Source organism: Schistocerca serialis, chromosome 11, assembly GCF_023864345.2.
Source record: "Schistocerca serialis cubense isolate TAMUIC-IGC-003099 chromosome 11, iqSchSeri2.2, whole genome shotgun sequence".
NCBI lineage: Eukaryota > Metazoa > Arthropoda > Insecta > Orthoptera > Acrididae > Schistocerca > Schistocerca serialis.
Window position 1 is genome coordinate 98,868,199 of NC_064648.1, and position 24,275 is coordinate 98,892,473.

Consider the following 24,275-nt stretch of genomic DNA (forward strand, 5'->3'; position numbering starts at 1 on the left):
TATGGATTTTTATATGTATGTATAATATTTTAAAAAAAATATTCTTTACATTCTAGTTTGAAGACGTAATCAATCGTGTGTTGTAACAGAATGCTGCCATCTGGTGGAACCACAAAACACAATGTATTCTGTTGATAGCCTTGTAACAGTTTCTCATTAGATGTCAACAAGGACACAACATGAAAGGATTTTTTTACACAGCTTATGCAATATTCTCTCAGCTGTTCTCTTATTGTTTGACAAGAGATAGAAATGTTCTCTCTCTAAGATGTGTTTACTTTGAATTTGTATGCATTTTATGTTGATTTGATGTTAGAATTTTCCGTAATTGTTCTTTTACGTACTTCAATTAGAGTGAACAGTCAGTGAAGTTAATTGACCCTGTAAAATAAATAGTTAGTTATATACAAATGATCTGAAGATGGCAATTTAATTTCACTGAAATGAGTAATCATTGTATATTTTTAAGCGATCCGGATGAACAACAACAACCGTGTTTAGGTTCTGAGATCAGCTCCAATACAGCTGACAGTGTCAGGTAACCATAATTTCTGAGTAATGCTTTGAAAAATGAACATCATCTTGCCCATGGGGATTCCCATTTGAGTTCACAGAGCATTTCTGTAATACTTGCCACGGCCCTGGACTGTACGTAGGATGTGGGCAGATCCACAAGTTCCCGTCATGTCCCAGCACATGTCCAGTTCATCAATATAGGGTTGCTGTTGCCTGCTTGGTGCAATTGGGATGTTTAAAACATCGTGGATCTGTGATTACTTCAATTAACTTTTATAAAAGGTATATGTGGTGTGCCTCTTTCAGATGCATCCAAAAGAACAAGGTACTGTTTTGATCCTATAGTGAGTATCAATCAAGACACGAAGGAATATTTACATCAATGTGGAAAGTTGGAAATTTGTACCAGACAGGGATTTTAACATGGGATGCACTGATCACTGAGCCATCTGGACTCACCAATCATTGCAACTGCACAGACTACCTTGGTGCGCCTCCTGCCAGACCCAAATTTTCAAATCCCCCCCCCCCCCACCCCCCTCTGAAATATCCACTACTCGTGACCTCCCCAGTGTGTATCTGCTCGTGCTACCTGAACGCCCACTCAACTCCAGGTCAAGCAGAGGTGCTTCCTGAGAAGTAATGGTTGCCGATATGTTGTATAGGTCACAACCATCTCCTTTTGATAATCAAATACTCTGGGGCTCTGACACTGTTTGTTGTCTACACTGCACTGGAGAAGTTTCACTGGGAAGCCTTTACACATCTTCTGTACACTCACTATCTCTCCCTGTGTGATTTTAATATTTTTGGAGCTCTCAAGAAAGACATTTGTGGCTGTCAATTGCTTCAAATGAAGAATTGCCCACCTGGATAGAATCAAGATTTTGTAGACACCTGCAAACATTTTTCCCTGAAGGCACTGAGCGTTGTGTCACACAGTGGGATACGTGTATTAACATTATGGTGATTGATTTTGAAACAATAAGCAGTTTACTTACTTGTCTTCCAACTGTTTCTCTTTCATTTGACTGCCCCATATAGAACATTTTCCATTGTCACCTTGTTTTCTTTCCTACAGTTTCCCCTTCAACAATGTTTTGTAAAAGAAAATTGTAGCAAGTCACATATCCAGTGAGTTGTACTTTGCATTTTACACAGATAGGACAGGTTCTGCGTTTAAACTCTCTTTTGATTTTTTCCGTAGATGCATAGATTTTAAAATTTTTTATCTGTCTAATATAAAAATCTGTGAAAAACTTTGACTATAGGTAAAATATGTTTTCTTCGTGGCTGGGTTAGGTACAAGATGAGTTGGCTGTCGGAGGTTTCCGTTTCTCTGGTTCTCAGAGAGCGCCAGGCAAAGTTGGAGAAAACTGCTACAAGTCATGGTGAACACTCCGTCTCTCGTGGCAGCTAAAGTACTCACAATCGCCATAAGATTTTCTGGAAACACTTTCAGAATGAGAAGGTTGAACAACAGTGACAGTATGATATCTTCTTACTAACAAACTGATCGCTTAGGGAATGTCTTTAACACACAAGCTGATGGCGAAATAATTCATGTCGTTCAGACCGTGATGGTAGCAGATTCGCCCGGTATTGTTAATTTGCGAAGAAATTACTCTGCATTGGATTGCTAAACACACTAATAGTTTTATGAAGGTAAGGGGATCCAACATCCTGTAAACGATTGTAGACAACATTTATCTTCTTTCTCATAAGAGAGATGTTTTATTCTTCATAATTGCGATTACAAGTTGTATCTCCTCTACACTTCAAATTACATCTATATGCAAACTTATCTGGACCCCCCCCCCCCCCTCAAAAAAAAAAAATATATATATATATATATATATATATATATATATATATATATATATATATATATATATATATATATATATATTCCCTTCAATAGCATCCCTATCTCCAACAATTGCAAAAAAAGGCTAGATGCAACCCCCCCCCCCCCCCCCCCCCCCCCACACACACACACACACACACACACACACACACACACACACAGCAAAGAGCATTGTCGTCTCAGTTACAGTAGCGCATTATCACTGGTACTCACAGCCGGAATATTACAATAATGTTATATTACGTAGGGACATTATCGGTGGTGCTAAAGAAATCGGATTAGGAAATGAAACACTTAAAGTGGTAAATGAATTTTGATTTTTGGGCAGCAAAATAATTGATGGTGGCTGAATTAGAGGGGATAGAAAATGTACACTGGCAATGGCAAGAAAATTGTTTCTGAGGAAGAGAAATATAGCTGTAAGCGTTAGGAAGTATTTTCTGAAGGTATTTGTCTGGAGTGTAGCCATATACAGAACTGAAATATGGACAATAAACAGTTTAGGTGATAAGAGAATAGAAGCTTTCAAAATGTGGTGCTACAGAAGAATGTTGAAAATTAGATGGGCCAATCATGTAACTAATGGGGAAATACTGAACAGAATTGGGCAGAAGAGAAACTTACTGTATTACTGGACCAAAAGAAGGGATCGGTTGGTAGGACACATTCTGGAGCATCAAGGAGCCACCAGTTTAGCATTGGAGGAAAGTGCGGGGGGTTAAAAATTGTAGATGGAGATGAAAAGATGAATACAGTAATTACATTCAGAAGGATGTAGGTTGCAATAGTTACGTGGAGATTAAGAGGCTCACACAGGATAGAGAAGCATCAAGAGCTGCATCAAACCAGTCTTGGGAAAGGAGAAGAAGAAGTCGAAGTTGACATAGCTTTCTGTAGTTCTTTCTTCTCTTCTATTTCTCATGGAACCGTGTCATTCATTTTTCTGTAAGTCCAATCAGTCCTTGTAATTCTTCTCCAGAACTAGATTTCTGCAGCTTTGAGGTGAGCTTCCTTCCGCTTTGTTGATGTCCATGTTTCATGTCTGCATGTCGGGAAACTCGTTCCAAAGGTCTTCTTAATGAGGAGGCTGATGTGCTTTTTCAGCAGAATGTTCATTTTATTTTGCAAGGTACTCCTTGCCAGTGCCATTCTTCAGTTGTATTCCTCCATTGTCACTGAGAGAGGGCAATTTGTCTTGTTGTCATTAATTTTTAGTTTTGTTATATTTCGATTAAGACGCCAAGCATTTTATTTGTCTCCTCCTCCTCCTAGTCTGCGACTGTTGCAGTGTCATCAGCAAATGTGGTGGAGTGAATATGTATACTGTCAATTTTGATTCCAGACTTCTTTTCTTTCACTGTTGTCAGTGTCTCCTATGTGAACTTATTAAATAGGTAAGATGATAGACAGCACCCCTGTCTCAATCCTCTTCTGGTTTTTGCTTCTTTCTTGCTACCATTAATATCGAGTTCAGTACTTGACTTCTGCATGTACCTAAAATTAGTTGCCTGTCCTCCCAGTCAAGTTACACTTGGAACGTTATTTTAAATAACTTTTAAGTCAGCCATACAAAATGCCTTTTATATGTCAATAAATGTTTATATTTCTGCCAACTTTTGATGATGATCTTTCCAAAACTGAGTGTAGTGTAATGAAAAAAAGAGGACAGGGCCATATTAATGATGGTTAAGCCCAGAAGGATGTTGATATGTTTGGATGTGTTGAAAGTAAATTCCCTTATCCAGAACTAAAACTAGTATCTGGGGGAGAATCCAGATAGCCCGTGTGGCGTACCAGCTAGGCACTCGGGGTCTCTCGTGTCATGCTGCGATGCGTGTTCAGCAAGTGCGTACTGGTGGTTACATAGTGGACAGTTATTCTACAGCCATCCGTGTTCATGGCCAGTTTGGTGGAGGTCGCGCCTGTAAACAGTCCGAACCTGTCTAACCTTATGACCTTTCTCTCGATTCCGTATGATTATCCTTACCCTGAGGTTCCTATTGTGATGGACCGAGTGAGGTGGCACATTGGTTAGCATACTAGACTCGCATTTGGGAGGACGGCGGTTCAAATTCGCACCTGGCCATCCCGATTTAGGTTTTCCGTGATTTCCCTAAATCGCTTCAGGTAAATGCCAGGATGGTTCTTTTGAAAGGTAAGGCTGATTTCCTTCTCTGTCCTTTCTTAATCTGAACTTATGCTCCCTCTCTAATGACTTCGTAGTTGACAGGGCGTTAAACACTAAGCTCCTCCTTCTATTGTGATGGTACTGACTTGTAATTCAGCTGAAAGTTCACATACATGTGGGATGATAGCATTCAAAAATGTTTATAACACATACTGCATTCTTTGCCAAGTTGAGGTATTAATTACAGTTACAAGTTTCTGTGCTGTGAACAATTATTAGAGCAGTTATACAGACCCAAGCTACAAAGCCGTGGTGAAGTTTTCAATTGTAGTGCAAACTAAACAGTTCACATTTATACAAAATTGACACAGTTCAAATTTAGCGCAGTGCTTTAGTAAATCGTTAACAAAGAAGTTCGCACTGTAGTAGTACAATTAAGTCCCAAATGAGATATACCATTTTCAGCAGTCACTGATTTCAATAACAAATACCCTATACACTTTTGATGATCACGACAGATTGCACTCATTACGTGTGTTAATTATAAGTACTGTAATCATGCAATAATTTTTACACATTAAAGTGTTAGAGCAGTGCATGCATTAGACTGTGCAGAACATACGTAATTCAAACCTGAGTCAAAAAATGAGAGCATGTCAGGCATAAGTGTTGTCTGATCATATGAGTTTCAATTTCAATTGGTAAGAGCTGGTGGTAGTGTGTGGTGTAGGGCCCATGAAGCCGTGTACTCAAGTTGTCAACAAGGGTCTGTGCAAGCTGTTGGTGGTTCCGTAATGGTGTGGGCTGTGTTTACATGGAATAGACTGGGTCCTCTTGTCCAACTTAACTGATTGTTGATTGGAAATGGTTATGTTCGGCTACTTGCAGACCATTTGCAGCCATTCGTGTAATTCACATTCCCAAACAGTGATGGAATGACAATATGCCATTTCACTGGGCCACAGTTGCTCACGATTGGTTTGAAAAGCATTCTGGACAGTTCAAGTGAACGATTTGGCAATCCAAATTGACTGACATGAATCCCATCAAACATTTATAGGCATAATCAAGAGGTCAGTTCGTGCACAAACTATTCCAAACTGTACCCCTTTTCAAAACCTCCCCATTCCTTTGCTTCACCCCTCTTCCTTTCCCTTCTTCGACTCTTCCTTTCCCTTCTTCGACTCTTCCTTTCCCTTCTTCGACTCTTCCTTTCCCTTCTTCGACTCTTCCTTTCCCTTCTTCGCCTCTTCCTTTCCCTTCTTCGACTCTTCCTTTCCCTTCTTCGACTCTTCCTTTCCCTTCTTCGACTCTTCCTTTCCCTTCTTCGACTCTTCCTTTCCCTTCTTCGACTCTTCCTTTCCCTTCTTCGACTCTTCCTTTCCCTTCTTCGACTCTTCCTTTCCCTTCTTCGCCTCTTCCTTTCCCTTCTTCGACTCTTCCTTTCCCTTCTTCGACTCTTCCTTTCCCTTCTTCGACTCTTCCTTTCCCTTTTTCGACTCTTCCTTTGGAAGGAGGAGCTACTGGCTCAGAAAGCTTGCATAAATTAAACCTTTTTGTGTTCTCCTTGGTGGGATTTTTTAGCTACGCAATTACATTACATTGTCAAAAATTGATTATTTTCATTGAAATATTCAACAATTTTTATTTGCATTGTCATGTTGTGAAAGGGGTATGCTGCCCTTTCTTATAGGATCTCAAACAATGTTTAATACATTTTGTATATCTAAATAGGATCTCAAACAATGTTTAATACATTTTGTATATCTAAATCAGTAATCCAGAATTATTACATTATATTTTTCAAACATTATTGAGTAATTAAGTGTTCATTGCTATCGAACAACACAATTTACATCGAGAGAAACGTACGCTTGCTACCATGATTTACATCTAAAATAACAAATATAGTGTTGTGATGGACTCATATGGAGGCATACAGACAGTCGTTTTACCTATGTTGGTGACAGTAGAATCATTAAGCAGTCAGCTTCAGATGCTGTTTCCTTAAATTTTCTCAATAGTTTTTCTTGAAAAGAATGTTGCCTTCCATCCAGGGACTCTTATTTGCGTTCCCAAAGCATCTCCATAACACTTATGTTTTGTTCGACCCTACCGGTAAGAAACCTGGCAGCCTGCTTCTGAATTGCGTGGATGTTTTCCTTCTATCCGAGCTCGTATGGGCCACAAACACTCAAGCAGTATGCAAGAATAGGTTGCACCAGCATTCTGTATGCAGTCTCCTTTACAGGTGAGCCACTCTTCCCTTAAATTCTCCCAATAAACCAGTGTCGATCATTCGCCTTCCTTACCACATTCCACACATACTTGTTCCATTTCATATTGCTTTGCAATGTTACACCCAGGTATTTGAATGGCTTGACTATGTTAAGCAGGACACTAGTAATACTGTATCTGAACACTACAGCTTTGTTCTTCCTACTCATCCGCTACGTTTTTCGACATTTAGGGCTACCTGTCATTCATCACACCAACTGGAAATTTTGTCTAAGTCATCTTGTATCTTCCAACTCACTTAACTTCGACATGTTACCAGAAACTGCATCATCATCATCATCAGCAAGCAACCGCAGATTGCTGCCCACCCTGTCTGCCAAACCATTTATGTATATGGTAAACAACAGCAGTTGTGTCACACTTCCCTGGGGCATGCAGACGTGCCGACTCTCCCGATTTAAGCGGGAGACTCCCGATTTTTCCTTCTTCCTCCCGATCTCCCGATAGTGGAGATCGATCTCCCAATTTTCAGAGCAGTTTCAATACTTTCCTTACAATACGAAAATCCTGCACCTTCACTATATTGGTGGATGACTAGGTATGGCTGCTACTTGTGTATGTTAACTTGGTAGATTGGTGCGGTGGCTGTCGGGAGCGGCAGTAGGCGTAGCTCACGCTTCGTATCTACGAGGAAGTAAGGAACTTATCGTTGGCAGCGTTCGGAGGCAAATGAATATCTTTCAACTAGTGCCAATTTCCTCAGCTTCTGGTAGCACCAGTGCAATCGCAAAGTTATCGTGGACGAGGAGTAGTCGATAGTTGTTCCGAGTGAAGTGATTGTTGTGTCTAAAAGGCAGTGTTGCCAAGTTAGGGGATTTCCCCCTAAATTTAGGGGGAATTAAGCTGCCTAGGGGGAAGCTAGAGAGATAAATGTTTCAGGGTGAAAAATATGATAAAATTGCAAAGGTGATGCCTATTTTGTCAATTCCACATAGTAATGCGGAATGTGAGAGAATTTTTAGCACAGTTACAAAGACCGAAACTCAGTTCACGTCCATGCTTTCAGAAACGTCTTTGGAGAAATTTTTGATTTTAAAATCAGTTCAAAAAGGCAAGTACTTTGAGCAGAAATTTAGTTCAGATTTTTTGAAGAAGGCTAAGTCAGCTACGGGTGTGCTGAATAAGTAACTACCGTAATCAGACAAATTCAGACCGATAAACTATTCAGATTATTTGCTAAGCCTAACATATACATCCTGTATAAAATTGATTTAAATTTGGGAAAGATAAGATGCCATGCAAATGTGGGTTGCATTGTGAAATGAAAACCTGTGATCATTTAACAGTGATTTATTCATGCAAAAACTGTGCTAATGTCAAAACAGAAATCTAATATACGTTAATTGGTTTCCTCGGATCGTAATTTTGAACTGTAGTTCCCTCGAGAGTGCTTCATTTGAATGTGTATGAATCCAAAGAAACCTGCTGAGCTCATCATTCATATTGTTCAGCATGTTGAATGATAAATTATGCAGTCCAAAGGCTCAGTAATGTCCATTATTTAGTATTTACATGTAAATCATAAAGCAAATGTAATTGAATTGTTACAGTTATTGAATTATTGCAACTTTGATCGTCAGGGATGTGTTGTAATTTACAATAGTACACCGCTAAAATTCTCCTGATTTTTCACTTTTGAAAGTTGGCATGCCTAACAATATCCTTGACTCTGATGAACGCTCACCATCGAGGACAACATACTGGACTGTAGAAAACTTCGAGCCGATCACATATCTGTGAGCTATGCTCGTACCTTCGTTAACAGCCTGCAGTAGGCACCGTGTCAAATGCTTTCGAGAAATCTATAAATATGGAATCTGCCTGTTGCCTTTCATCCGTGGTTCTGAGTGTATCATGTGAGAAAAGAAAAGCTGAGTTCCGCACAAGCAATGCGTTCTAAAACCATGCTGCTTCATGGACATATGCTTCTCACTCTCAATAAAGTTTAATATATTCGAACTGAGAACATTTTCAAGGATTCTGCAGCAAACAGAAGTTAGAGATATTGGTCTGTAATTTCTTGGATCCATTATTTTGCCTCTCTTATATACTGAAGTCACCTGCACTTTTTCTCATTTGCTTGGGACTTTGTGCCGGGTGAGAGATTCACGATAAATGCAAGCTTCCCGTGCACCACTGTGGTACACTGTAAGCAGTTATCATCCACAACCTGTTTATTTTTTTCTTTTGTTTCTTTGACATTTGGTAAATAGAACCATACAGCCACTCACATGTCTTATATAATACATCATAAATATTGCCAAAGAAATATACTTGCAAAGCCGCAAGGCAACGGAACGTTTTCTTTCTTTAAGTCTTCCATAAACACCAGTCTGTGCATTCTGTGCTTTGGACAAAGAAAAAAAAAAAGAAAGATTTAGATATGCATAGGTGGTGTTGTCACATTCACAGTAAGGAGAAGCAAAGATTCCTATTTGGTGAAGACAGTCTGGAAAATGCCAGTCATTGAACTGTATCTGAATTACACTAATTATTAATTTCCTTGGACAACTTTGTGTTTTGGAACCAAGGTTTATAGGGGATAGATTCTTGTATCAATGCATACCTTGTGACCTTATTAGATAGAGATAACATCCAATATTCTAACAAAATAAATATTAATTTTCTCTTGAATCCGCAGATTTAGGAACTCTCAAGTGATAAAAAATTCTTGCCGTAACTGCTGACTTCGCAGGTTGATCTGCCTGTTCATTGTATGTGATGCCCGAGTAAGTGAGAGTCCAAATGGAAGAAGACACAATTCCTTTGTCATTGCTTTGCATCACTGTGTGGATAATTTCAGCTATATATTTGTTTGTATCATAGTTCCACGCATTGAATAACACTTCTCCAATCTGAAATAATTCCAATGTTAACGATGTCCTGTTTGTCTACCAAATAATAGTGCCTCCTTTATGGCTATTGTTTCTGCTGTGTAGAAGTGTGATGGGATGATAAATTGTTTGCACTATGATAGCTGTGGGCATGAAAAGCACAGCCAGCCATACCATTGTATCCCATTTTTGACCTGCCTTTATACATCAACAGTGCCAACTTCAAAAATCATTCATAACATCATTCCTCCAAGTATAGGAAGAGTGCCTTATCAAATTAGAATAATGAGTTGTGGCATTGCTTGACTGGCAGCTAAATGCAAATTTAAATGGAATACCCACATCAGTTGCAGTGTTACGATGTTGAACCTGTCGAATAGTGGCTGCTGTTAATAACAGGAGCTGCCGTGAGTGAAATTGATTCGGATTTAAACTACTGATGTGATCCTTTGCCTGTAATTGACACATGTGACCATGTAAAGTGTAACTTGAGTCTCGTATCTTCAGTAGTAAGAACTTCATTGCTAATGGACGTCTTCTCACTGAAAGAGGCTTGTCCACTGCTTCAGTCAACAAAGCATTAATGGGTGTGAATTGCATTCCTCCTATACTTATCAGGAGAAAGCTATATTGAAGACTGTCAAGTTGAGACAGAGCTGTTTTTAACTTTTACCATAAGGTTTGTGCTCTGTGTACTATCAGCAGAACAGGAGGAGGAGCTCCCCACTGAGTGTCAGCTGCAGACCTCATAACATAAATAGATTGTTCGGTTTTATTTGTAATGTAGTCTATGTGGTTAATCCGTGTGAAACATGTGTCTATAAAATTGTCCCCAGGAAATTCTATTTCCTAACTGAAAGGTATCTTCGATTGAATTCGTGGCTTTGTTAAGTGTACAACAGAAGATTTTCTTTTCAATATTGAAAGACTGTGCTCATCGAGCCATTTACAAACCGAGCAGCTGCTGAACACGCACATAAGACTGTTGTGATTGGCAAGCTTTTGGAGCCAATGGCTGCTCCTTCAGGCAGAAGGGTTGAAGGGGAAGGAAAAAGGGTGAAGGAAAAGGACTGGAGAGGTCTAGGAAAAGGGGTAGATTTTGGGAAAATTGCCCAGATCCGCAGGTCAGGTGAGACTTAGCGTATGGGATGAGAAGCAAAAGCTCCAATTAAATAATTTTATCAATAATTGACTTTTTGTTGTTTTATTAAGCCATATACGAGGATAGATCAAAAGGTAATGCCTCGTTTATCAAAAATATGTAGGAGGGGACAGAAGTCAGGGGGTGCCTTCTAATGTCAAGTCAGACCTTCTGCTGCTCAGCACAGTGCGGCAACTCGATGCGGCACGGGTTCACCAAGTCGCTGAAAATTCGTAGCAGAAATATTGAGCCACGCTACCTCGTTAGCCATCCAAAAACGTGGAAGTGTTGCCGGTGCAGGATTTTTTTGCACGAACTTACCTCTCGATTATGTCCCAAAAATGTTCGATGGGATTCGTGGTGGACAGTCTGGGTGTCCAAATAATTCACTTGATCTGTCCAGAACATTTTTCGTACCAATCACATACAATTGCGGCCCGGTGATGCGCGGAGTATTGTGACATAAAAATTTTGTCATTGTTTTGAAGCTCAAAGTCCATCACTGGCTGAAAATTGTCTCCAGGTAGTTCAGTTTGGCTGAAGGACCCAGTCAGTTGCAACATACACCATTATGGGTCCACCACCAGCTTGCGCAGTGTCTTTTGATAAACTGGATCTACGGTTTCACGAGGTCTGCGCCACACTCGAACCCTACCTCCAGCTCTTCACCAACTGAAATCAGGACTCATCTGACTGTCATCTAGATTTCAGCCGATACGGTCACAGGCTGAGGAGAGGCACTGCAGGCGATGTTCGACTCGTGTGTGACGTGGGCTCGAATTTCTGTTATGTCACCGACGCGTTGATGCTTCTTGTGAATTTCTGAACTTTGTTGTTTTGTGTGTGTTGTCATCTGCAGTGACTTTTCTTTTTTTCCCCCCAGAATACAATTGTCCGTGTTTTTCATTTCGATCAAGTTCTGACAGGCAAACGACATATTCGTTCGGGAGTTGAGGGGTGTGGGACAAGCTTTGTGTACAGTTTTCTCTTCCCGGAGAAGGTCTTGAAAACTCAAATTAGAGATGCCTCTCAATTGTGATTTCTGACCTGACAGTGTTTTCACACAATGGCTGCATGCCCGCAAGTTAACACTACCCACTCACAACTGACTGTCGAATGCACATTTGCTGTTTACAATCGATAGTTTGAGTTGCTACTGTAGTTACTGTGCTGACATCTTTTTGTATGCCAGGAATAAAAATAAACAATATCAGGAAAGGCATAGATTGCGACTCAGTGTAAAGATGACCTGTCAATTTGCAGACAGGCACAACAAAAAGACTGTTTACGTGTTATAGGTTTCAGCCAAAACCTTGCTCAACAAAGCGCGCACGCACACACGCACACAGACACACGCACACAGACAGCACCACTATCACTGGCTGCTCTGACCAGAATATGACTGTCATGTATAGCCATCTGGAGGGGGAGGGGGTGGCAGAAAAATGTGACTGATAGCAGGGTACAGGTGTGGGGAGAGAAGAGTGGGGTTTCCAGAGACTGCCAGGTGCAACATGGGGAGCTGGCATGTGGGAAAAGTAGAGGAGCAGGTTAGGAGAAAGGATGGGCAGGTATGTTGGCAGAGGGTGGCAGGATGTTGGCAGAGGGTGGCACACCATGAGGCACATGAAAATGAGTAGTGATATGACACAGGGAGATGAAACTGTTGGATGGATGGTGTGAGTTGAGGCCAAAATAATTTCGGGAGCAGGGAATTTGTTGTAAGGAGAACTCCCATCTGTGAAGTTCAGAAAAGCTGATGGTGGAGGGGAGGCTCCAGATGGCCTGAGTTGTGAAGCAGCCATAGAAATCGATCTACTTTATTCTCGGCCACAGTTTGGCAGTGGCTGTTTATCTTGGTGGACAGCTAGTTGGCAGTCATACCAACATAAAAGGGTGCGCAGCATTTGCAGCAGAGTTGGTATATGATGTAGCTACTTTGACAGGCAACCCGGCCTCTGATGGTGTAGGATAAGCCTGTGATAGGACTGGAATAGGTTGTGCTATGTCAGTTGGAGCAGGTCTTGCACCTGGGGCTTCCACAGGGATATGATCCCTGTGGCAAGGGCTGGGAGTGGCAGTGGTGTAGGTGTGGACTAGAATGTTTTGTAAGTTGGGCGGGCGACAGAACACCACGTTAAGTGAGGATTTCAGATAGGATGACCCTCATTTCAGGGTATTATGATTAAAGGATGTGGTTCAGTTGTTCCAGGCCTCTCCTTTTCCAGTCCTCCCCCCCTGCTGCTCCCCAACTCCCCCCCCCCCCCCCCCTTTCAGCATTCCTGCACCCCACACCCTCTGATGCTACACCTGGCAGTCTTGTCGTACGTGTATCCTGCTATCTCTGCCCCTTACCCATCCCACTCCAGATTGCATTCCAGTCAGAGCGGCGTTAGGGTCGGTCATGTGTGCATGAGATTACTTGTGTGTGTGTGTGTGTGTGTGTGTGTGTGTGTGTGTGTGTGTGTGTTTTTCTGTGCCAAACACGGCTTTGGGCGAAACCTATAATATTAACCATCTTTTTATTGTGCATGTCTGCAACTCAGCAGGTCGTCATCTTTACGGTGAGTAGCAATCTGTCCTTTTCCTAATATTGTTGATATTCCAACCGGGAGTTTCCATTGTTTGAGGAATACAAATCAGTTTCAGAGTTTTTTGGACAATTTATGAAATGACATGGTGCCATAGGTGCCACTGCAGATTAAAATGGGTGGCAGTCTTCAGTTCATAGGCAGGAAGGTTATTGGCAAAATGGATTCAGTCTTCAAAGGAGATAAATTTTTAAAGTATTGTATGTCCCAGCATAGTAAATTGATCACAAGTGTGTGAACTATACTGAGTAGGGTATGCTGGCAGACTACGTAAAAGGGCAGCACCAATAGAGACAAATTCGTTTGGCTTGCCCTACTGTGTACAGAAAGGCATTAGAACAGACACTCTTCTTAAACCCAGGTACAAATGTAATGAGAAGAAATCGAAATATAATTGAAAAGTACCCTCTGTCATGCACGTCACAATAGTTTGTAGATGTAAAATTGAGACTGAGATTATGACATATAAAATTAGACACAGCCTCTGTCATGCTGTGAGGGTAAGAAAACCATGTTGTTGTTGTTAAGATAGACTAAAGACTGGTATGATGATGTAGCTCTCAATACTAGTCTGTCCTGTCTAAGACTATACATCTCTGCACAACTACAGCAGTCTGCATGAACTTAATGCTGATACTGTATTCAGGCCCAGGTCTACCCAGACACTTCCCTCTGTTAACAAATTGACTATTCTTTCACACTGGGATGTGTCCAATCGACCGATCCCTTCTGTTAATCAAGTTGCACCAGACGTTTTTTTGACTCTGCCGTTCGATTCAGTGCCTCCTAATTAGCTATTTGATCTACCCGTCTAATCTTCAACTTTCTTCTGCAGCACCACATGTCAAAAGCTTCCGGTATCTCCATGCTCAAACAGTTTATTATCGAAGTTCTACTTCTGTACAAGGCTATCCTCCTGACAAAACATCCTAACACTTTTCCTATTATCATTATGCATTTGAATCACTTCAGGTGTGCGATTCCAGTTCTCGGGTATACTGAACAGCCAAAACATTATGACCACTGCCCACAGCAATGCGTTGGATACCACTCGGTGGCACTGTGGGCAAGTGACACGGTAACAAAAGTATGTAAGTGAAGCAGACGTGCATAGGGGGATCACTCTAGTGAAGATACGGACTATAAATTGGGAAATCCACTGCGATAAATGACTTGGACAAAGGACAGATTATTATTGTGCAGAGACTGTAAATGAGTATCTTGAAAAAGGCGAAGCTGGTCGAATGTTCACGTGCTACTGTTTTTAGCATATATGGAAAGAGGCAGGACAGTGAAATTACCGCAAGGTGCTAAATGGCTGGGCGTCCGTGACTGCTCACAGAACGTGGGATTTGGAGGCTTGTCTGCTCTGCAAAGAAGGATAGAAGGTGATCTGTGGCATCTCTGCTGAAAGAGCGCAATGCTGGTGTGTGCACAAGTGTTTCAGAGAATACCGTTCGTCGTACATTGTCGAATGTGGAGTTTCGCAGCAGGCCACCCGTACATGTTCACGTGTTGACCCAATGACATTGTCAATTGCAATTGCAGTGGGCACAGGACCATTGGGATTCGACCGTCAATCAGTGTAAATGTGTCGGCTGCTTTGGTGAAACACATTTTTGCTTCACCAGGTCGATGGTCATCTCCACTCGTCCCATCATTGAGGTGAATGGTGGCTGGAAATATGCAGCACACCACGGACACAATGTGGTACGAGCAGTATTATGCCACGGGACACATTCTCCTGCTCTTGTACGGAACAGGTGGTACTAATCGAAGACACGCTGACAGCTGCGAACCGCCAGCATCTTTTCGTGCTTTTCTTCCTCGACAGTGATGTCATCTTTCAGCAGTTTTCTGTGTCTCAGAGCCAGAACTGTCCTACAGTGGTTTGAGTAGCATTGTGGTGAACTCGCGTTGACGTCTTGGCGACCAAATTTGCCTAATGTAAATCCTAAGGAACCCGTCTGGTCACTATCGGGCGACATCACCGTATATGCCAGTCAGAGGCCTGTAATTATGCAAATTACGTGTCCCGTGCCCAGACATTTAATGCCACAAACCTATCAATAAACTGTCCCATATCTGGTACACAGACTCAGCTATGTATTTTGTTCTAAGGATGGACAAACTAGCTATTAAGCAGGTGGTTGTAATGTCTCAGCTCATCCGTGTATGAGCTATGATGTCAGAGTTGATGGAGTGAAGGATAGAATATATCTCACAAAGATCTTAAACCCGTGATGGCACACATGATGCAGTGGCTCAAAGCTGAGAGCAGGAATTTCTCACTAGAATTGAACTCTGCCTTTTATAGTGTCTCCAACTTCTCCATAATCGCATATTTTGCTGCCCAAATAATGAAACACATCTACAGTATAAAAAGCAGGATAGGTGGCTACTCATTGTAAAGCCTGCCTCCACACACACACACACACACACACACACACACACACACACACACACAGTCACAGTCATTCATTCATTCATTCACACAAGCAAGCACACGTCATGCAAATGTGACTGTGATATACGACAGTTTGGGCCGGAATGCAGCTGTCACAAGAATGAAAGCAGCAGTCTAGAGGGGCAGGGAAAGGTCCGGGTTAGCAGGGTATGGGAGAGGGGAGAGCAGAATGCTGCCTGGCAGGGTGTGCGGGGGCTAGATAGCAAGGCAAAGCATTAGGAGGTGGTGTGTCGGGGAGAGGGGGAGGGACAGAGAGTGGAAAATGAGAGGAACAGGGAAGGGGAAAGGGAAAGGGTGGGTGGGCATGTTGGAAGAGGTGGCACACAAAGAGATTGTGATGGACTTTTTTCAGGGAGGAGATGAGTGGATGTGGGGGTGGAAACTGTTAGGTACCTTCAGTTGCATGTTGTGCACAGGTTGGTCTACTGTGCTCTCGGCCACAGTATGACAGTTGCTGTTCTTACTGGTTGACAGCTGGTTTGTAGTCGTACCAATATAAAAAGCTTTACAATCATTGCAGCAGAGTTGGTGTAAGACGTTGCTGCCTTCACAGGTGACTGGCCTCTTAATGGGTAGGATAAGCCCGTGGGAGGCCTAGGATGTTGTGGAGGTTGGGCGGGTTGGCGGGCCCCCCTTCAGGAGTGGTGGGACGGATCTCGGGTAGGCTGTCACTTATTTCAGGGCATGATAAGTAATCAAAGCCTTGACAGAGGATGTAGTTGAGTTGTTCCAGTCTTGGGTGGTATTGGGTGACAAAGGGGGCACTCCTTAGTAGCTGGTTCTTGGGAGGCGAGATTGGTTGAGTGTGGGGAAATGGCACAGGAAATCTGTTTGTGGACTAGTTCCTGGGGCATACTGCCTGTCTGTCAAGGCTGTATGGGAGGGACTTTTTTTGTGTGAATGGGATGACACCTGTAGAAATGCAAGTACTGTTGGTGGTTGGTGGGTTTAATGTGGGCAGAGGTGCAGATGGAGCCAGCAGAGATGAGTCCAGATCATAAAGATGTCATCAGACTAAGGGTTTGGTGTTTTGGGAGACTACGAAGATCTCCTCCAGATGGCTCATAAACAGATTAGCATAAACAGATTTGTAGCTACAAACCTTATTGATAGTGTCACTATAGAGCCAGGGATTAGCGATCGTGATGTCATCATAGTGGCGAGGGTCCGCAGCTTGTGGTCTAGTGGCTAGGGTTGCTGTCTCTGCATCATGGGGTCCCGGGTTCGATTCCTGACCAGATTGGGGATTTTTCTCTGCCTTGGGACTGGGTGTTTGTGTTATCTTCATCATCATCATCATTCGTGACAAGAGCTAGATTGGACTGTGAAAAAATTGGACTGTGTAAAAATTGGGACTTTGTAAAAATTGGGACTTTGTATGGGCACTGATGATGACACAGTTGAGTGCCCCACAAACCAATCATCATCATCACACTGGTGATGGTTACTAAAATTAATAAATCTGTCAAAAAGTCTAGGAGAGTATTTATACTAGAAAAAAGCAGGTAATCATTTATTAGGATCCCATTTAGACACTGTATTGACACCATTTAGTTCCAGTGCAACTGACATGGAAGAATTACAGCAAAGTTTAAACTGATTGTAAATCATGCTCTGGAGATGGGTGTGCCAAGCAAGTTCATTAACCATTTCACAGCTAAAAATGTGCTCTTTTCATTCCGTGGCGAGGTAGCTTTTGTATTGGATCTACACTTTTCACCAGATGACGGTGTCTGTGCTGAGAGATGGAGTTCCAGCCAATATGAAATACTTCTCATTTGGTTTTTTGAAAACTATTAGGTAAAAAAAAAAAATGTTCTTGCACATTCTACAGTCCGATCTCATCACTCGATAAATAATTGAATTCCTTTCCATTGTCGCTCATACTTATTGTGCTTCATCAAATTAAGTAAATTAGAGTTTGTAGAGGTAGAAATGCTTTGTGTAAATTTTGAGTATGGTTGATTTTAGCTCGTACACCACAGTGAATGGAATGTAGATAAAGAAGATACTGAAATTTTATTTAAAATGATAACATGCAATTAGGCACATACATTATGTGGTAAATACTCGAAACTTTTGTATTCACCGAGGTACGGAAGTAACTCGACTGTAGCAGGGAGAGGTCGGCGGCTCGGGATGCTTTCAGATATCCGTGGCAGTGTAGGAAAACCCAAACAGCAGCACTTATACATCCGACAGCACCTGGGGAACGGTGTAGCATAACTGGTGTGCATGCCCACAGCAGCGAAAGGGTTGAGGATGGAAAAGGCTCTCCATGGTTTAATAATCAAATTCAGAAACTGCTGAGGAAACAGGGATGTACCACTCTGCTGAGAAAACAGGGATTGTACCACTATTGGCAAAAAAAAAAAAAAAATAAATAAATAAATAAATAAATAAATAAATAAATTGTGCATCTGCTAGGTCATCACTGTGTGAAGCAAAGCATACAACTCCCACTGTCACACCCAATGCCAGATTTTGGTGAGAACCCAAGAAAATCCTGGTTGTACGTAAAATCAGTAAGTGCCATTCATTGATGAGTTTGCTGTGGAAACAGGTGATGTCAAAAGGAAAGCTGAAGATTTACTTTTCACATTTAAGAAATCATTCACACAGGAAGGTCGTACAAACGAGTCATCGTCTGTAGCACAGAGCCCGCGTGACGAACATATAGGTATATCTGCCTTAGAGAAGTAACTGAGAAAGTCAAAAACAGGTAAGTTTCCAGGTCCGGATGGACTCCCAGTCCTGTTTTACAGAGAGTACTGTGTGACACAAGTCCCTTACGCAGCTTGCATTTATTGCAAATGTCTCGCCTAGGGCAAAGCCCCGAGTGACTGGAAAAAAGTACAGGTGACTCGTGTATGTAAGGAAGGTAAAAGAATTGACCTGTATAATTTTGGACTCTTATCCTTCACATTTGTTTGCTGCAGAATTCTGGAAGTTCAAATACAATAAATTTCATTGAGACAGGGAAGCTCCTGTCGACAGATCGGCACGGATTTAGAAAGAATTGCTCGTGTGTAACTCAGCTTGTCCTTTTCTTATGCAATATCCTGTGAACTGTGAATGTAGGGCAACAGGCGAGTTCCATATTCGCAGATTTCCGTAAAATGTTTTACACAGCGCCCTGACGCAGACCATTGACGAAGGTCTGAATTTATGTATTAGTGAGTGGCTCAAAGACTTTTTGAGTAGTAGAACCCAGTATGTTGTCCTCGATAGCAAGTGTTCGTTAGGGACAAGGGTATCATCGGGAGTGCCCTACAGCTGTGTATGAGGACCACTCTTATCTGTGTGCATTAATGTTCTGACAGACCGGGTGAAGAGTAATTTACAGCTGTTTGCTGATGAGGCTCTAGTGTGCAGGTATACAGGAAGGCTATGTCATTGACCGACTCTAGGGGAATACGAGATGAGTTGGACAAAAATTTCTAATGGATATGATTTTTCTAAATGCAGAAAAATGTAAATTAGTGTGGAAAAACAGTCCTATAACATTGGAATACAGCATTAGTAATGTGCTGACAGACACAGTCACATAAATTAAAAATCTAGGCATTGCAATGTTATACAAAATGGAATGAGCACTCCAGGTTGTTAGTTATGCTCGAGTTTGCAAGTATTTTGGGAAAGTGTAACTCATCTGTAGAGAAGACAGTATATAGAACACTAGTGCGACCCATTCTTGAGTAATGCTTGAATGCTTGGGATCCCCACCAGAGGTGTTAGATTTGTTACCGGTAGGTTTGATAAGCACGAAAATATTACAGAAATACTTTGTGAACTCAAATGGAAATGCCTACAGGGGAGAAAATATACTCTTCACGAGTCACTATTGCAGAAATTTAAAGAACTGATACTTGAGACCAACTGCACAGTGCTACTACTACTGTAAACATATGTTTCTGGTCCACAAAGATGAGAGAAATTAGGGTTCTAATGGGGGCTTATAGACAATCGTTTTTTCCTCGCTCTATTTCCAGGTGGAACAGGAAAGTAAGTGACTAGTAGTGGTACAAGATACCCTCTGCTCTGCACCGTACGGTAGCTTGCGAAGTATATAAGCAGATTTAAATGGAGATTCAGATCATCTCAAACACAAGGCCAGTTTATTTCAAATAGTCCTGCCTCATTCATTTTACCTATAGCATACAATATTGTTTTATTCATACATTCCTCAAAAGAAGGTGTTTTGTAATATATAAAGCTAATCGACACACACACACACACACACACACACACACACACACACACACACACACACACACACACACACAGGCTTTCCCTCTCTCTTGAATTGGGGCCTAAGTGACCTTTCATTCCTTTCCAAGCTGTCCATGTCTCCTGTTGGGGAAGGAACTGATACTTGTGAAAACTGGGCTATTGGTGTTTACCTTTGTATGTAAATGTAATCAGTACTGAAATTTCATCTCCTGAAGCCTTTCTGTGTCCTTGTAATCTTACTGTTTTCTGATACGATTTTTCCTTTTGTCATAAATAATACTGTACGTAATATAATTCGACGTATCGGGCCTTTACAACTGTCGATATTTGTGCTGTGTCGGTAGTGTTTACGTGTAGCTGGTGTCGTGGTGTACTGTGTAGTGTTAGTATGTAGTTTTAGTGTACGGTCTAGTACTTAGCAGTAACACAGCTCGCCATTCAGCAGAGTTGTGGCCATGTGCAGGATCGGATGGGGTAGTTTGCACCCCAACGTGTGCCAGTGTGGACGGGAGCCTGGGCGTGCCCGTGCCCGTCCCCCCGGACTCGGGTTCGCCGGAAGGTACGGCAAGAGAGCTGAATTTGCCTATCTGTCTATGTGTGTTTCTCTCTCTCTCTCTCTCTCTCTCTCTCTCTCTCTCTCTGCTGTCAGTGTCGTAGCTGTCGGAGGGGCTCAGCTGCTCTGCTCTTCTGTGTCTGCTTTGCAAATGTGGTGCTTTGGGTGTCTGCTTGCGGCTTCACCTGTTTGCTTGTACCAGTGGAGGGATATCCGGCTGCCTTTTGTGTGTGCTCTGCTTGCGGAAGTGGGCAGGTGCTTCAATTCTGTGGATGGATATACTTTGGGTCTTTGGTGATTTTTTTTGTTTTTGTTTTATTGGCGATAGGCCATTGTCTGAGGCATGTTTTTCTGTTGTATCATTTCATCTCCTATTGCTGAAGACATTGGAACGTAGAAAGACTTAGTAGTTTCAACTCAAACAAGTTTAACAAGTCAAACTATCTATATGTACCTGTGCTAGAGATCAGAAACAGAGCGAGTAAGAGTCGAATGTTGAGATTTGTGTACAGTACAAGTGGAGGTGCCACCATTATATCATTGCTGTACTCGCTGGCATTCTTCCCACTGACAGGGTGTTTGACGAGTCACTCCCTATTTTTAAACAGTTATATTTTATTTTATTTATGAACCAATTTTTGTAGAACTCCTTTTGTGAAAAACATCATTCTGAGGTTGTCATTTTTAACCTCCACATAAGCTCCAGCATTCTCTACACACTTTTTTAGTGAACTGATGCATGTGATACTGCTGCATGCAATGTGTTAAGTAGAACATTGACCAATGCCACAGATGTTACTGCTTCCAATTCATCCACATCCTGCGGTTTCCTCTTGTAAACCTCCCCGTAGCCAACTGCCAGAGAAAAAATCGCAAGGCATTAAATCGGGGCTCCGGGCAGGCCATTCGTGTGCTCCACATCTTCCAATCTGACGGCCAGGGAAGTGATCGTGAAGCCATTGGTGGGCGTCACTTGCAAACTGTGCGGTAGCTCTGTCCAGCATGAAGTGAAGCTGTCGGTTGTTCCATTATAAAATTACTGGCCATACACGATCTTGCAGCATTTCTAGGTGTCTTTGCCATTCACTCTGTTCCCCAGAAAGAAAGGATTGACAATTTCAGGTGACGTGATACCACGCCATACTGTCACTTTTGGATGCCCCTGTGCTTTTTCAACACATTCGTGTGTGTTTCTGGCTTCCCAATAATGACAGTTATGCCTGTTTTCAAATGATGCAGCATGGAAAACTGCCTCATCAGTCCACAGAATATTCTCAAAAAGTTCAGGCCAACCATCATTCCAACCCAAAAAAATTTCTCCAAACACTATTCTTCTGCCGCAGTCAGCAGAAAAGAATTGTTTCACGTAATATGCTTCCACAATGTAAAAGTGAGATCTTTCTTAAGACTTGTTCCAACTCCATAATGTGAAAGACTACTTCCACTAGATATTTGGTGCAGTGATTTCTTATGGCTCCTCATGAACATTTCACAAACTTTGTCAATATTCTGTGGTGTCCTCAAGTTGACAGACTTCCCTATCTTTTTGCATTGACGACACTCCCCATCGTTACTGGTTTGGAATGGCAATTTTTTTAAATTTTTTTGCATTCAGTGTTGCACGGATCTATCTTTCAGCCCTCCAGCACCTTTGTACTCGCACCACAGATCCCCAGACCTCATAGCAAGCTACTATTTTGACCCATTCTTTCACACTCGACACAGGCAGCACTTTCCAACTGAAACAAAAGAAAAAAAAAATGTTGGACACTACTTCAAGGAGTGCCGTTTCTAAAGAAAAAAGTAGTTATAAGAAAAGTTGTTCATAAATAAAGAAATTACAACTGTTTAAAAATGGGGAATGACTTAACAGGCACCCTGTATTGGCAAGAGCTTGAAAAACCTGACAACAGGGTGCTGAAGTCACTTCCAACTCGTTGACTGATTTCCTCTTACTAATACACACAGGAGTGTAAACTGTTGACATTCAGTGCAGTAGCTTGCTATTTTAGTGTAACAGCCAGCCGCTGGTGGCCGAGCGGTTCTGGCGCTACAGTCTGGAACCGCGCGACCGCTACGGTTGCAGGTTCGAATCCTGCCTCGGGCATGGATGTGTGTGTTGTCCTTAGGTTAGTTAGGTTTAAGTAGTTCTAAGTTCTAGGGGACTTATGACCTGAGCAGTTGAGTCCCATAGTGCTCAGAGCCATTTGAACCTTTTTTTTTTTTTTTTTTTTTTTAGTGTAACACTGACGGGGAAAGATAACTAACTCCCGGCATGAGATGATCTCAAACTGTGGAGGGTGTAAGGCAAAAATTAAGTCATACATTGTATGCAATTGCAAATTTGCTCCATAAGAGGAAATGTGACCTCTGGAAAAAGTTTGATTCTACAGTTCACACTTCGCACAAGAAACATACAAAATTTGTCCAGTCCAAACAAAGTGTTTGTATTATTTTTTAATAAATTAATTTACAGTAGAGTTCGAAATTTTTTCTACGTGTACACATATACATTCCTTTATGTGCATACTTAAACAACTAAGTGTGTGTGTTTAAAGAGAAACGGTATCCATTGCTAAGCGACTGGTAAATGATACGAGAGTTGCCCAGAAAGTAAAGCGCTGCCCCCCCCCCCCCCCCCCCCCCCCCCCCCCCCCGCCCCATCTGAAAACTATGCTACGAATATGAAACATTACGTATGTATTATTTGAAGTCTCCCGAGTGAGCGCGCCAAGTTTCTGTCACTTCTGACAGATAGCGTAGCTGCAGGACAGTTTCAAAGTGGCATCTGTAGGTGATGTACATTACAAGCAAGGTGCCATCATTGAATTTCTCACAGCAGAGGAAGAAACTGTAGGCAATATTCATAAATGCTTGTACAAAGTCTACAAAGCATCTGCTGTCGACAGAAGCACAGTTAGTCACTGGGCACGGAGGGTGAATTCATCAGAAGGCGGTTTGTCGGAGCTCCACGATTTGCAGCGGTCGGGGAGCACATCCACAGCTATCACACCAGATGTGTTGCAGCGAGCTGATGTTGTCATTCACAAGGACAGTCACATTAAAACTCGGCAGTTGGTGCTGCAGCTGTCAATCGACAACGGAAGTGTAGATGCAATTATCCGCTCTCTTGGATACTTAAGTGTGTGCTAGATAGGTTCCGCAGTGTCTAATGGTGGATCACAAATTGCACAGAAAAAACATTAGTCTCAATTTGTTGCAACATTTTTAAGCTGAGGGGGAGGCCGCCTTGTCCCCGATTGCGACAGGTGATGAAACCTGGATTCACCTTTTGAGCCTGAAATGACATGACAGTCGATGGAATGGCGCCATTCCCACTCCCCACAGAAGAAAAATTCAGAGCAATGCTTCCGCTGGCAATGTCATGATAACCGTGTTCTGGGACTGTGAAGGTGTGATTCTCATTGATGTGATGCCAAGAAGTGGTACCATTAATTCAGAAGCAAATGTCGACACATTAACAAATCTCAAGACCTGCTTCCGGCAACTTTGGCGCCACAGCAACCCGGGAGATGTTTTGCTGCAACACGGTAACTCTCGGCCCCATGCAAGTCTGAGGACTGCTGAACACATCGCAAGACAGGGTTGGACAGTGTTACCCCATCCGCCCTACGGCCCTCACCTAG

General features: G+C 42.1%; 1 protein-coding gene across 3 annotated transcripts in view; it reads left to right on the forward strand.

Annotated features, from left to right (window-relative positions):
- The window catches only part of LOC126426732 (sorting nexin-13-like), a 399,890-nt gene that overhangs the window by 174,947 nt on the left and 200,668 nt on the right, over nt 1-24,275 (forward strand). For 2 of the 3 annotated variants that reach the window (XM_050088694.1, XM_050088695.1), the window contains exon 10: nt 20,539-20,634. The exons of the other annotated variant lie outside the window; for it this stretch is intronic. In XM_050088694.1, the coding sequence (XP_049944651.1) occupies nt 20,539-20,634 (96 nt within the window). The remainder of the gene's footprint in view (nt 1-20,538; nt 20,635-24,275) is intronic. 3 annotated transcript variants of the gene reach the window in all.